The sequence below is a fragment of the Saimiri boliviensis genome, chromosome 7, assembly GCF_048565385.1.
Source record: "Saimiri boliviensis isolate mSaiBol1 chromosome 7, mSaiBol1.pri, whole genome shotgun sequence".
NCBI lineage: Eukaryota > Metazoa > Chordata > Mammalia > Primates > Cebidae > Saimiri > Saimiri boliviensis.
This window is the reverse complement of record NC_133455.1, coordinates 21,085,907-21,100,749: the sequence shown is the minus strand read 5'-3', so window position 1 is coordinate 21,100,749 and position 14,843 is coordinate 21,085,907. Positions and strand designations below refer to the sequence as shown.

The 14,843-nt window shown below is 45.4% G+C and overlaps 1 protein-coding gene across 1 annotated transcript in view; it reads right to left on the bottom strand.

Moving 5' to 3' along the window:
• The window catches only part of NAA25 (N-alpha-acetyltransferase 25, NatB auxiliary subunit), an 84,059-nt gene extending 70,542 nt beyond the window's left edge, over nt 1-13,517 (bottom strand). The window contains exon 1 of the mRNA XM_039472330.2: nt 13,416-13,517. Coding sequence (XP_039328264.2) covers nt 13,416-13,473 — 58 coding nt within the window. The 5' untranslated portion in view covers nt 13,474-13,517. The remainder of the gene's footprint in view (nt 1-13,415) is intronic.
• Between the last annotated feature and the right edge of the window lie 1,326 nt (nt 13,518-14,843).

Below are 14,843 nucleotides of genomic sequence, written 5' to 3'. Positions count from 1 at the left end.
GGCTCACAGCAACCTCCGCCTCCTGGGTTCAAGTGATTCTTCCGCCTCAGTCTCCCGAGTTGCTGGGACCACAGGCACATGCTACCACACTCGGCTAATTTTTTTGTATTTTTAGTAGAGACAGGGTTTCACCGTGTTGGCCAGGATGGTCTCGATCTCTTGACCTCGTGATCCGCCTGCCTCGGCCTCCCAAAGTGCTGGAATTACAGATGTGAGCCACTGCGCCCAGCCAGAAAATAGTATTTTAAAACATTCTTGTTAAAATAGTAATTAGCACTTACTTTGAAGAACAATTGACTTTTAGGTTTCTCAAAGCTATGTATCCATTTCCCAAAAAAATTTATTGTATGTGTTTAAGGCATACAACATGTTTTTTTGTTGTTGTTTTGAAATGAGGTCTCACTCTGTCATCCAGGCTGGAGTACAGTGGCCCAATCATGGCCCAATGCAGCCTTGAACTCCTGGCCTCAAGTGAGCCTCCCATCCCAGCCTCCCAAAGTGCTGGGATTACAGGCATGTGTCACCCACAACCAGGAATATGATGTTTTAATAAACCTGTACATAGTGAAATAATCACTACAGTGAAGCAAATTACTATATCCGTCATATCACACATTTACTCTGTGTGATAAGAGCTCTTAAAATAATCTCTTAGCAAATTTTCAGTATACAGTACAGTATTTTTACTATAGTCCTGCTACACATTAGCTCTTTAGACTTACTCATCCTACATACCTATGAGTTTGTATACTTTGACCTGTATCTCCCCATTTTCTCCCCTCCTCCTCGCCCCTGGTAACCTCTGTCCTACTCTCTTACTATGTCTTCAACTCTTTTTAGATTCTACCAGCAAGATAACGTAGTATTTTTCTGTGTCTGGCTTACTTCACTTAGCATAATGATCTTCTGGTTCATCCGTGTTGTCAAAAATGGTAGTATCTCCTTTCTTTTTTTTTTTTTTTTTTTTTTTTTTTTTTGAGACGGAGTTTCGCTCTTGTTACCCAGGCTGGAGTGCAATGGTGCGATCTCGGCTCACCGCAACCTCCGCCTCCTGGATTCAGGCAATTCTCCTGCCTCAGCCTCCTGAGTAGCTGGGATTACAGGCACGAGCCACCATGCCCAGCTAATTTTTTGTATTTTTAGTAGAGACGGGGTTTCACCATGTTGACCAGGATGGTCTCGATCTCTCGACCTCGTGATCCACCTGCCTCGGCCTCCCAAGATGCCGGGATTACAGGCTTGAGCCACCGCGCCCAGCCCAGTATCTCCTTTCTTAAGGCTCAGTAATATCCCATTCTATATATATCCCGCCATTTCTTTATCCATTCATCATCAATGAATACTCAGGTTATTTCATGTCTTGGCTACTGTGAATAATACTGCAATAAACATGGGAGTGCAGATACACCTCTAAGTTGCTGATGTCATTCATTTTCGGTATATAACCAGCAGAGAGATTGCTGCATCATGTGGTAGTTCTATTTTTAACTTGTTAAGGACCCTCCACACTGTTTTCTATAATAGCTGTACCAATTTACATTAACAACAACAGTATACAAGGGTCCTTTTTCTCCACACCCTTGCCACACTTATTTCTTGTCCTTTTTGTAACAGCCATCCTAACAGGTGTGAGGTGATATCTCATTGCACTTTTTATTTGCATTTATCTGATGTTTATAACGTTAAACACCTTTTCATATACTCGTTGGCAATTATTATGCCTTTTCTTTCTTTCAGAACAATGTCTATTCTGGCCCATTGCCTATTTTTTAATTGGGTTATTTGGATTTTATTTGGTTTGGGAGGGATTTGGAATGGGGTTTAACTATTGAAATGCACGATTCATTTCAATTTTTTTTTTTTTTGAAACAGTCTCACTCTGCTGCCCAGGCTGGAGTACAGTGGCACTATCTCAGCTCACTGCAACCTCTACCTCCTAGGTTCAAGCGATTTTCCTGCCTCAGCCTCCTGAAAAGCTGGGATTGCAGGTGTGCGCACCATGCCCAACTAATTTTTGTATTTTTAGTGGAGACGGGGTTTCACCATGTTGGCCAGGATAGTCTTGAACTCCTGACCTCAAGTGATACGCACGCCTCAGCCTCCGAAAGTGCTGGGATTACAGGCATGAGCCACCATGCCCGGCTGATATATTTCAAATGTTAAGGAACATGGAGACTCACCATGAAATCGTGTTAGGCCAGGTGCAGTGGCTCACACAATTCCAGCACTTAAGAAGGCTGAGGCGGGAGGATCACTTGAGGCCAGAAATAAAAGACCAGCCCAGGCAACACAGCAAGACCCCATCTCTACAAAAAAATTTTAAAATTTGCCAGGTATGGTGGCACATGCCTATAGTCCCAGCTACTTGGGAGGTTTGCCTGAGCCCAGGAGGTTGAGGCTGCAGTGAGCTATTATTACACTACTGCACTCCATGCTGGGTGGCAGAGCAAAATCCCCGTCTCAAAATAAAAAGAAAGAAAGAAATGAGCTATCAAGTACAAAAAAAACAGAGAGAAAGAAGAAAGAAAAAAAAAAGACACGGAGAAACCTTAAATTCAAATATTGCTAAGGTGGAAAAAAAGCCAATCTGAAAAGGCTATATACTATGTAATTCCTATATGGCATTCTGGAAAGGGTGAAACTTAAGAGAGGTAGTAAAACAACCAGTGACTGACAGAGGATGGGGGTTAGGATAGATAGGTTGAACATATGGGATTTTTAGGGCACTAAAACTATTCTGTATAACACTATAATGGTGGATATATACATTTATCAAACTCATAGAATATACAACACAAAGAATGAGGCCTAAACTATTACATGGATTTTATTTACATGTGTCATGTTGGCTTAGCAATGGTAACAAACATGTATGAATCCAACTTGTTAATAATAAGGGAAACCACGGGGATGGGAAGAGGGAGTATTTAGAAACTGTATTTTCTACTCATTTTTCTGTAAACCTAAAACTGCTCTAAAAACAGTCTATTATTTTTTTACAAAAGCAGATTCATTTCCAGAGAAGAAAAATGAGAAGCATTATAAATGGGAAACAGTACAGTAGCTGTCAATTCTCAAAGATGACTGAATGCAGGCCAGTTCACAATCCTCTACTACCACCAGGTTCCTCTTTCCTCATCAGGGTCCCAAATCAGCAAAGGCACAGACAACATAAAAGAACCTATGACCCTGGTAGCTCAGAGTGTCCCAAATAACAGAAATAAACTTTCATTTTACTATACGGTTTAAATATTTCTGCAATGAATACTTAACTAAAACTTAGTCACAAGAAAGCATGAGTTCCATCTCTTTAATGCACTTAACATTGATGAGCACCAATAATGCTAGATAAAAAGATAAAAAGCCTTACTCTAGGGAATCACAATTTAGAGAGGAAGGTCAAAGACCTAATATTCTGGAGAGGCATTGGAGAATCACAGAAATCTAAAAGCACATGATCTTGGCCTAAATACCTAAATATCTAATACAAGTTTTCTGAAATTCTTAGCTCAGCTGACAGTCCTTACGAACTACCTGACAAAGACAAACCAGCTCATTAAACAATATCTTTTCTTCCTCATAACCTGATGCCAATCTCATTCAGAATCAACTCTAAGTTACTACTAACTCAATGATCTTGCAAGGTTCCAGGTTCATAGAACCTATCTTGAAGCTTTCTCAAAGGGTATAAACATCTTTGATGAGATCCATCTCCAAAGGTCTGCCCACAAATGGATCAGACCAGAGGTCAAAACTGTAAGCGTAGCCAGGCGCGTTGGCTCAAGCCTGTAATCCCAGCACTTTGGGAGGCCGAGGTGGGTGGATCACGAGGTCAAGAGATCGAGACCATCCTGGTCAACATGGTGAAACCCCATCTCTACTGAAAATACAAAAAAAATTAGCTGGGCGTGGTGGCGCGTGCCTGTAATCCCAGCTACTCAGGAGGCTGAGGCAGGAGAATTGCCTGAACCCAGGAGGCGGAGGTTGCAGTGAGCCGAGATCGCGCCATTGCACTCCAGCCTGGGTAACAAGAACGAAACTCCGTCTCAAAAAAAAAAAAAAAAAACTGTAAGCGTATTTTTTTCCTTTCCCTCTGTAGTTGACAAGGTTCTGATATAATGTACCTATTTGCCCATGCCTTATTGTCTGGGAATGGTTTCCAGTGCCCCTGCTGAAGGGTTAGGACTAGATGACCATGTTTAGACCATATGAACTGCAGCCCACCCCAGGGTGGACATTTGATCCAAGCTGGGTAAATCAGGTTTCTTCCTGGTACTCAGTAAATAGAACACTGAAAGCCAGAGTCAGTAAGTTACAAGGAACTTCAGTTGGAAAATAGAAAAATTTTAAGTCTGATGTTACCAGTGGCAGCTCCAGAATTTCTGTTTTGAAGAAACTTTTGGGGATGCAAGTTGATTGATGTGGAACAAAGAAAAAGAGTTGTCTCCTGACTCTTTATTCACATAGCCATTTATATAAGAATAAAAAATGTCGCCGGGTGCGGTGGCTCAAGCCTGTAATCCCAGCACTTTGGGAGGCCGAGGCGGGTGGATCACGAGGTCAAGAGATCGAGACCATCCTGGTCAACATGGTAAAACCCCGTCTCTACTAAAAATACAAAAAAAAATTAGCTGGGCATGGTGGTGCGTGCCTGTAATCCCAGCTACTCAGGAGGCTGAGGCAGGAGAATTGCCTGAACCCAGGAGGCGGAGGTTGCGGTGAGCCGAGATCGCGCCATTGCACTCCAGCCTGGGCAACAAGAGCGAAACTCCGTCTCAAAAAAAAAAAAAAAAAGAATAAAAAATGTCAATTACCGCCGGGCGCGGTGGCTCAAGCCTGTAATCCCAGCACTTTGGGAGGCCGAGACGGGTGGATCACGAGGTCAAGAGATCGAGACCATCCCGGTCAACATAGTGAAACCCCGTCTCTACTACAAATACAAAAAATTAGCTGGGCATGGTGGCGCGTGCCTGTAATCCCAGCTACTCAGGAGGCTGAGGCAGGAGAATTGCCTGAACCCAGGAGGCGGAGGTTGTGGTGAGCCGAGATCGTGACATTGCACTCCAGCCTGGGTAACGAGAGCGAAACTCCGTCTCAAAAAAAAAAAAAAAAAAAAAAAATGTCAATTACCTTTATTGGAAAATCTAGAGAGATTAAGCCTATGGGGTGAGGTTAATGAACCCTCCCTTCCCCAGCCACAGCTTGGTGTGGCTACAAAAGCCAACATGTTGGATTCTGGGTAAGTTGATGAGTAAGCAGGAAAAAACAGTCTGAAGAGCCAAGCAGGCAGGGCGTCGTGGCTCACCCCTATAATCCCAGCACTTTCGGGGGCCAAAGCAGGCGGATCACTTGAGGTCAGGAGTTCAAGACCAGCCTGGCCAACATGGTGAAACCCCGTCTCTACAAAAAAAAAAAAATTACCTGGGCATGGTGGCGCACACCTGTAATCTCTGCTACTTGGGAGGCTGAGGCACGAGATCACTTTAACCCAGGAGGCAGAGGTTGCAGTGAGCCGAGATTGTGCCAGTACACTCCAGCCTGTGCAACAGAGCAAGACTTCGTCTTAAAAAAAAAAAACAAAAGAACCAAGCAGAAAAAGAATAGACACACAGCGAAAAGCTGAGATGAGCAACTGAGAAGCCTCAGGTCCCAACGGCTTTCTTGTTTCCATCACGGCCCGGGGCACTACCCTCTTGCATTGGCTCCCATAAGGATTTACAGCAACCTTCTTTACTTGCACTGCTATCAATGTGATTGTTTCTTCACCTGAAAGAGTTTAAAACACTTCACCATATTCAGCCAGGTATCAGACTCCCCTTTCCTGGACACCTAGGAGACTGTGATTAATTGGTTGCTAAGTCCCTTGGGAAAGTTTATTTTCATTTTACATTACTAAATCAGTAACATAAGTTAAGTAGTCCTTAGAGAAAACAGGCCAATAAAAACCATATCCTAAATCTGTCTTCCTTTTTCTTTTTTTTTTTTTTTGAGATTGAGTCTCATTCTGTCACCCAGACTGGAGTGCAATGGCATGATCTCGGCTCACTGCAACCTCCACCTCCTGGATTCAAGCAATTCTCCTGCCTCAGCCTCCCAAGTAGCTGGGACTACACGCACCCGCCACCATGCCTGGCTAATTTTTATATTTTTAGTAGAGACGGGGTTTCACCATATTGGCCAGACTGGTCTCAAACTCCTGACCTTATGATCCGCCCATCTCGAACTTCCAAAGTGCTGGGATTACAGGAGTGAGCCGGCAGAGTCTGTCTTCTCAGTAAGTTTTTTAAAGTTACTGAAGGGTATTTGTAGTTTGCCTTGAAGAATGGTGCTGTTCCCTTAATAAAAGGAGTCAGCCAAAAGCCGCCATCCACAAATCAGGCAATAGAAGCAGTAAGATGGACTGGTTAAAGCAATATTTTGCAAAGCATCGGTGAGTGCCACTCCAAATGAAATGTTTTTAGTTCTTGCAGACAGCCCTCGATCATACTCACAGTGAAAAAGTTAATCTCTTTTCTAATATTTCCTTTACATTAAGGAGAAAGTGTCAGCTTGGTACTAGCCTACTATTTCTCTAATAATCGCTAGCATCTTTTTTTTTTTTTTTTTTTTTAAGATGGAGTCTCACTCTTGTTGCCCAGGCTGGAGTGCCATGATGCAATCTCGGCTCACCACAACCTCCGCCTCCTAGGTTCAAGCAATTCTCCTTCCTCAGCCTCCCAAGTAGACGGGGTTATAGGCACCTGCCACTACACCTGGCTAATTTTTGTATTTTTAGTAGAGATGGGATTTTGCCATGTTTGGCCAGGCTAATCTCAAACTCCTAGCCTCAGGCAATCCACCCACCTTGGCATCCCAAAGTACTGAGATTACGAGTGTAAGCCACCTCACCCAGCCAAACGACCATGCCCAGCCTTGTATGCTTGTTGCACTTGGCCATACCTGAACACAAAAATAATCCCGAATGTCACAGGTCCAGGGCAAAAGACCAACAGGGACTCTTTTGGTTATGAGCAAGGTGGGTCTCAGGGGCGGTCTCAGCAATCAGATGGTAATGGAAGTTCTAGATCCACTGAGACAAGTTCTAGTAAGTTGGGGCTTTTTAAATGGTCATATTTTCAGAATAGAAAAAAACAGGTTGTGCCAAGTGACTTTTCTATAGAAAGGTAAGATAGTCTTCACTCACCAAGGTACCCTGTCACTTCTGAGGCAAAACAGGACCAAACTCACAAAGCTACCACACTATCCAACAGGAGGTCAGAATAAATACCACTTTTGATTGAGGACTTGAGACTTTTCATTAATGGACTACAGCAGCGGTCCCCAACCTTTTTGGCACCAGGGACAGGCTTCATGAAAGACAATTTGTCCACAGATGGCAGGGAGGGATGGTTTCGGGATAAAACTATTCTACCTCGGACGTCAAGCATTAGATTCTCATAAGGAGCACCAAACTGGATCCCTCACATACACAGTTCACAATAGGGTTTGTGCTCCTACTCCTATGAGCTGATCTGACAGGAGATGGCGCTCAGGCAGTAATGCTCTCCCCGGCAACACCCTGCTGCTCACCTCCTGCTGTGCGGCCAATTCCTAACACTCCACAGACCAGTATCACTCCACTATGCAGAGGTCAGGAACTCCTAAACTATGAACTATAGTAGAATAATTACCTGAGCCAGGCACCCAAGAGAAATGTCCTAACTCACCAAAAAAGTGATTGTCACACACTGGAAAATACACTATACCTAATCCAGGCTAGTCCAAGACTGCAGGTCAGTACAACATATTAAACAAGAGATACTATTCCTGTATGTGTGTATATTCTAAAGACTATGCAAACATTTTTTTTCTACTTTGAACCTTCTTTATTTCTATTATGCAGTTCAGTTTGCTAACCTAGCAATTTCCATATTCTATACAGATTTATTAAGTGCTATACCTGACCATCAGTTCCACTTCTAATTATTTAAAAATATGAGAGTGAAATTAAAAATAAAAAAAGAGGCCGGGCGCGGTGGCTCAAGCCTGTAATCCCAGCACTTTGGGAGGCCGAGGCGGGTGGATCACGAGGTCAAGAGATCGAGACCATCCTGGTCAACACGGTGAAACCCCGTCTCTACTAAAAATACAAAAAATTAGCTGGGCATGGTGGCGCGTGCCTATAATCCCAGCTACTCAGGAGGCTGAGGCAGGAGAATTGCCTGAACTCAGGAGGCGGAGGTTGCGGTGAGCCGAGATCGCGCCATTGCACTCCAGCCTGGGTAACAAGAGCGAAACTCCGTCTCAAAAAAATAATAAAATAAAAAATAAAAAATAAATAAAAAAAGAAATAAAAGTATGGCGGGGAGGCTGCATAACCAAACAGAATCAGACATTTATTATCTCCCTCCATCCTTTCCGTTCCCTAATCCATAACCACTGAAAACATTTTAAAATGAAGAATAATGGGCAGGGTGTGGTGACTCACACCTATAACTCCAGCACTTTGGGAGGCCAAGGCAGGCAGACTGCTTGAGCTTAGGAGTTCAAGACCAGTCTGAACAACATGGTGAAATCCTGTCTCTACTAAAAATACAAAAATTAGCTGGACAGGGTGGTGCCCACCTGCAGTCCTGGTACTCAGGAGGCTAAGGAGGATGGATGACTTGAGCCTGGGAAGTGAAAGTTACAGTGAACCAAGACACTCCAGCCTGGGTGACAGAGCCAGATCCTGTCTCAAAAAAAAAAAATGAAAGAAGGCACTGGAGCTTACGAAGTAACACAAGCGTACAAAATCTGCTGGGAGCTACATAGCAAAAGAGAACAATTTTAGCAAAAGGAGACTGAAAAATCAAGTCGGGGTTCTAGTAAGGTCATGAGTGGAAGTTTTCTCTTTTTTTTTTTTTTTTTTTTTTTTTTTTGAGACGGAGTTTCGCTCTTGTTACCCAGGCTGGAGTGCAATGGCGCGATCTCGGCTCACCGCAACCTCCGCCTCCTGGGTTCAGGCAATTCTCCTGCCTCAGCCTCCTGAGTAGCTGGGATTACAGGCATGCGCCACCATGCCCAGCTACTTTTTTTTTGTATTTTTAGTAGAGACGGGGTTTCACCATGTTGACCAGGTTGGTCTCGATTTCTCGACCTTGTGATCCACCGGCCTCGGCCTCCCAAAGTGCTGGGATTACAGGCTTGAGCCACCGCGCCCGGCCTATGAGTGGAAGTTTTCAAAAAACTAAAAATGCAATACTCATTAGGATAAAATACCAAAAATAAAAAATAAAATAAAATAAAAATAAAAATTAGGAGAAAATACCTAAAAAAAAAAAAATGCAATACTCAAACTTATCAGTAATGCAAGATGCACTGTGAAGATGTTTGAACTAATCAAATCTATGCACACAGAAAACCTATTCCAACCCTAAACACCACAAGTAAAATTTCAACCTACCTCAATTTCACAATGATCACCTTACAGCCTTGTCCACGTGTACCCTCAATGATATCCAGCAAGAGCTGAGGCCCCAAGCAAGGTTTCCAACACAACGGTAAAATCCTGAAACCTTGGCAGTACAAATATTGTTGTACAAAGATAGTGGTGCTGCTGAATCTGAACTTGGTGAAGGGCTGAGCTGTCAGTGAGAATGCCAGCTCTACAGTTAGGTAGCTACAACCCTGAGCAAGTTAATCTCTAGGCTTCAGTTTGATCAAATAATCTTACCTACCTAACAGGGCAGTTAGCCCACCAGTAAACACTAATTAATGCTGACAGTCGTTGAATTTTTGGCTGGTGGGCAAGTACCACCATAGATGAATTTGTTCATTTATCAGAATGTCTGAATTCAAGGAACCATAGTTGTTTGGAGGTACTAAAGTATTTAAACAACAAAAGTGTGGAGTTCAAAAGTCAAATGTGTTGAAGTGCTGAATTCACAGTCTATACCATTCTTTTCCTAGTCCTGCCAGTTTATACTAATCACCTTAGAATTCCTGAAGAAAGCCTCTTCTAATCCTCTTCCCATGTACATATAACAAGAGCTACATAATTCTGACTTCAGTTTTGAGAATGTAACTTGTTAATATATCCTGGTTCATATATCCTGATGTTTAGTGATGTGAAATGGACATGTGTTTACCACTGGACAGCCAATTAATTAACACTATTAATTCTAAATAACTATGGGACCAAAGAAATTCTCTTTGGTCCTCAAGGACAATTTTAAAAATCAAAATACTCTTGGAAGTATTGAGTCTTTTTAGTTAAAAAAAAAAAAAAAGTCTGTTAACAGCTGCTGCACAAAGATGTAATAAGTCACAAATTATGAACCCTGGATTCAGTTCTCACCTTCCATCACCCGCCTTGCACATATTTTTGCCCTCTGAAAATATATACTGGAGGGCAAGGGCGTGAGAATATGCAGCTCCGGGAAATGGGAAATCAGAATCCTTTCTCTGTGTGACCTCAGGCAAATCAGTGTCTTCAGCTCAAAGTGAGGTGGTTTCTAGCACAGAGGTTAAGAAGGTGAGCCTGGGCCAGGTGCAGTGGCTCACACCTGTAATCCCAGCACTCTGGGAGGCCGAGGCAGGAGGACTGGTTGAGCTCAGTAGTTTTAGACAGACTGGGCAACATGGCAAAACCTATTCTCTACAATACATACAAAAATTAGCCAGCATGGTGGCAGGCACCTGTAATCCCAGCTACTCAGGAAGCTGAGGCAGGAGAATCACTTTAACCCAGGAGGCGGAGGTTGCAGTGTGCTGTGATTGTGCAACTGCACTCTAGCCTGGATGACAGAAAGAGACTGTCTTCCAAAAAAGAAAAAAAAAAAGGTAAGCCTGGAGCCAGGCTTGGTGGCTCATGCCTATAATCCCAGCACTTTGGGAGGCTGAGAAAGATTACTTGAGGTCAGGAGTTCAAGACCAGCCTGGCCAACATGGTAAAATCCTGTCTCTGCTAAAAACATAGAAGTTTGCTGGGCCTGGTGGCATGAGCCTGTAATCCCAGCAACTGAGGAGGCTGAGGCTTGAACCTGGGAGATGGATGGTGCAGTGAGCTGAGATTATGCCACTGTACTCCAACCTGAGCGACAGAGACTCCTCTGGCTCCAAGAAATACTAACTGAGGCCGTGCTCAGTGGCTCACACCTGTAATCCCAGCACTTAGGGAGGCCGAGCAAGGTGAGCGGATCACTTGAGGTCAGGAGAGTTGCAAAACAGCCTGGCCAACACGGTGAAACCCAGTCTCTACTTAAAAATACAAAATTTAGCCAGGTGTGGTGGCACATGTCTATAATCCCAGCTACTCAGGAGGCTGAGGCAGGAGAATTGCTTGAACTCAGGAGGTGGAGGTTGCACTGAGTGGAGATAGCACCACTGCACTCCAGCCCAGGTGACAGAAGTGAGACTCCGTCTTAAAAAAGAAAGAAATACGGGCCAGGCGCAGTGGCTCACGCCTGTAATCCCAGCACTTTGGGAGGCCGAGACGGGTGGATCACGAGGTCAAGAGATCGAGACCATCCTGGTCAACATGGTGAAACCCCGTCTCTACTAAAAATACAAAAAATTAGCTGGCCATGGTGGCGCGTGCCTGTAATCCCAGCTACTCAGGAGGCTGAGGCAGGAGAATTGCCTGAACCCAGGAGGCGGAGGTTGCGGTGAGCCGAGATCGCGCCATTGCACTCCAGCCGGGTAATAAGAGAGAAACTCCGTCTTAAAAAAAAAAAAAAAAAGAAAGAAAGAAATACTAGCTAAGTGGCCTTAGACAAATTACACAGTATCAATAAAGCTCTAGTTTCCTCATCTGTTTTTTTGTTGTTGTTGTTGTTAAACAGTTCAGGGGCTGGAAAAAACCGTACCCACCTCTTGAGAATGGGTGAAGATTATATTAGCCCATATAAAAGGCCAAGGCCAGTGACTGTTATAATGAACGATCTGTCAACTTTAGCTATTATTACTTCCCAACTCACAGGATTGTTGCTAGAATCAAATGAGATGTGAGAGTAAAGAATCATATAAATTGGGCCCGGCGCGGTGGCTCAAGCCTGTAATCCCAGCACTTTGGGAGGCCGAGGCGGGTGGATCACGAGGTCCAGACCATCCTGGTCAACATGGTGAAACCCCGTCTCTACTAAAAATACAAAAAATCAGCTGGGCATGGTGGCACGTGCCTGTAATCCCAGCTATTTAGGAGGCTGAGGCAGGAGAATTGCCTGAACCCAGGAGGCGGAGGTTGCGGTGAGCCGAGATCGCGCCATTGCACTCCAGCCTGGGTAACAAGAGCGAAACTCCGTCTCAAAAAAAAAAAAAAAAAAAGAATCATATAAATTATAAAATAAAAGCAGAACTAACTGTGGCCAGAAACAAAGTTAACCACCGCCCCCCATCCCAAAATGATTCCCGCCATGGGGAGAAGCCTCCAATGTAACATCCACACGAGGTCTATAAACACGAGGTCTACTTTTGTTAAAAACCGCTGACCTTGAAGCTTCCTCACCATTAAGTGAGACAGACCAAAACCATACAACCATCTAAGAGGAAAGGAAATGCAAAAAGGACCAATCCAATTACACAGTATCTCGGTTATTGGAAAAGGGTTTCTCCCAAACTCAAATCTGTGATTTTTCACTACGGAGGTAACTGGATGACATCAAGGTCTTCAAGCCTGCGGGTTGAGGTTAAGAGCTGTGAAGAGGGATCTGCACAGCACAGGGAAGAAAAACTGCAGAGAAAACCACAGAGAAGCTGCAGAAAGGAGAAGCACTCCAGTAGTTCTGCATGCCCCTCTGACACGAGCTATCACAATCTCTTCACCGCTATTTTGGGCCCAAGACCCCCTCCCCCCGCCTCCCACGTGTGCCCAGAGCAGCTGCTTCTCCACCAAACAGCTCTGGATTGGGAGCCTGGAATCTCGCGCCTGCTCCTGACTCGATCTGGGTGACCTTGCGTCCGCCCCTTCCCCACTCCGGACCTCGGTTTCTCCTGCATACCGAGGCCCACCTAGTCAGACAACCCTCTAGGCCCAATTCCCGTAAATAAAAAAATTTCTGGTAGGGAATCATCCCCCTGGCAGGGCTTCCCACCCTTGTGCCGGAGCCGGCTTCCACCTTCGGGAAAATCTCCGGTCTCCTCAGCAGCGGTGGTAATAACGCAGCCTGCGGGTAGCGCAGGTGTCTTCAGAACCACGCGTCCCAAGGGGCCTGCCAGGCAGGCCAGCTCTGGCGACCAGCAGCTGCCCTGACCGCGCCGCTACCACGTTAGGTCTGAGGAAGGCTGGGCCGGCGCCTACGCGAGGCCCGCGGCTGCGGCCTAGTGGCCCGCGCGGCCCGCCCCCTGCGCCTGCCCGGCCCACGCGCCGGCCCTCAGCACCCCTCCTGGGCTTTCGCTCCAGCCTCGGCAGCCCTCGACGCGTCGGGCTGGCGACCCGACTGGCCCGAGGCACTCACCGTAAATGGGCCGGAGGCGCCTGTCGTTCGGGTCCTGCACATGGCCCCGCGTCGCCATGATGACAAGCGCAGAACTGCAGTGCGCACGCGCGGGGCAGGCCTCCGGGAAGGGGCTGTTAAAGGGCCAGAGTCGATTTCGCTGGTCTATCGCGATAGTTGTGGAGCTGCGACAGAACGCGCCTGCGCGGAAATGGAAGCATCCACCGTACCAGATTGCCACTTCTTTAAACCCTGTTCTTTCAGTTTGCAGGTGGTATCAAGCTGGCAAGAGGAGGGAACTGTTGCTGTTAAAATCTCTTCCGAGTCACTGACTGGAAAGCGAGGACAGGAGAGGAAAAAGCTGTCGGTCAAAATTAGGGTTCGGCTGCTCCTGTTTATTTTCTGTCCTGAAGAACCAGTTAGACTTGGCTGTGATTAATTGCAGAGGAACCAGGAACTCCTGGGGGAGAGAAAGACCCAAGGGAAAGTTGGGGAAGGGGGTGCTGATCAACAGCAAAAATCTGCCAAAAAAGTTGGAGAGCCCTCCACCTGTTTTCGGACCAGACTTGAGGGTCGGGCTGCTATTTCTTGTGGTCCTATAAGGAGATGCAGATGAACTGAAGAGAAAGAGAGTTTTTATTTCTGTAACAAGTTACAGGGAGAAGGCCTGGAAATTATCACTAGACCAACGCAAAATTAGAAAGCTTTCCAGAGTTTATATACCTTCGAAGCTATAGGTCTACGTTTAAGAGTGCATTAATCGGCCGGGCGCGGTGGCTCAAGCCTGTAATCCCAGCACTTTGGGAGGCCGAGGCAGGTGGATCACGAGGTCAAGAGATCGAGACCATCCTGGTCAACATGGTGAAACCCCGTCTCTACTAAAAATACAAAAAAAATTAGCTGGGCATGGTGGCGCGTGCCTGTAATCCCAGCTACTCAGGAGGCTGAGGCAGGAGAATTGCCTGAACCCAGGAGGCGGAGGTTGCGGTGAGCCGAGATCGCGCCATTGCACTCCAGCCTGTGTAACAAGAGTGAAATTCTGTCTCAAAAAAAAAAAAAAAAAAAGTGCATTAATCTATAAGTGATTAATTTATTTTAATCTATATCTAAGGTCTGAGTCCTGAAGACCTTCCTCTGGAGCCTCAGTTAATTTTCTTAATTTGTATGGGTGTAGGTGCCCTTATCTTGTCTCCTGCTAAATCACAGAGGTTTGGGGAGTTACTTCAGACTCCCAATAAAGTTTGTTTAATCCGGTTGGGCGCAGTGGCTCACGCCTGCAATCCCAACACTTTGGAAGGCCTAGGCGGGCGGATAAAGACAAGAGATCAAGACAATTCTGGCCAACATGGTGAAATCCTGTCTCTACTAAAAATACGAAACTTACCTGGGCATTGGCCGGCACGGTGGCTCATGCCTGTAATCCCAGCACTTTGGGAGGCCGAGGAGGGT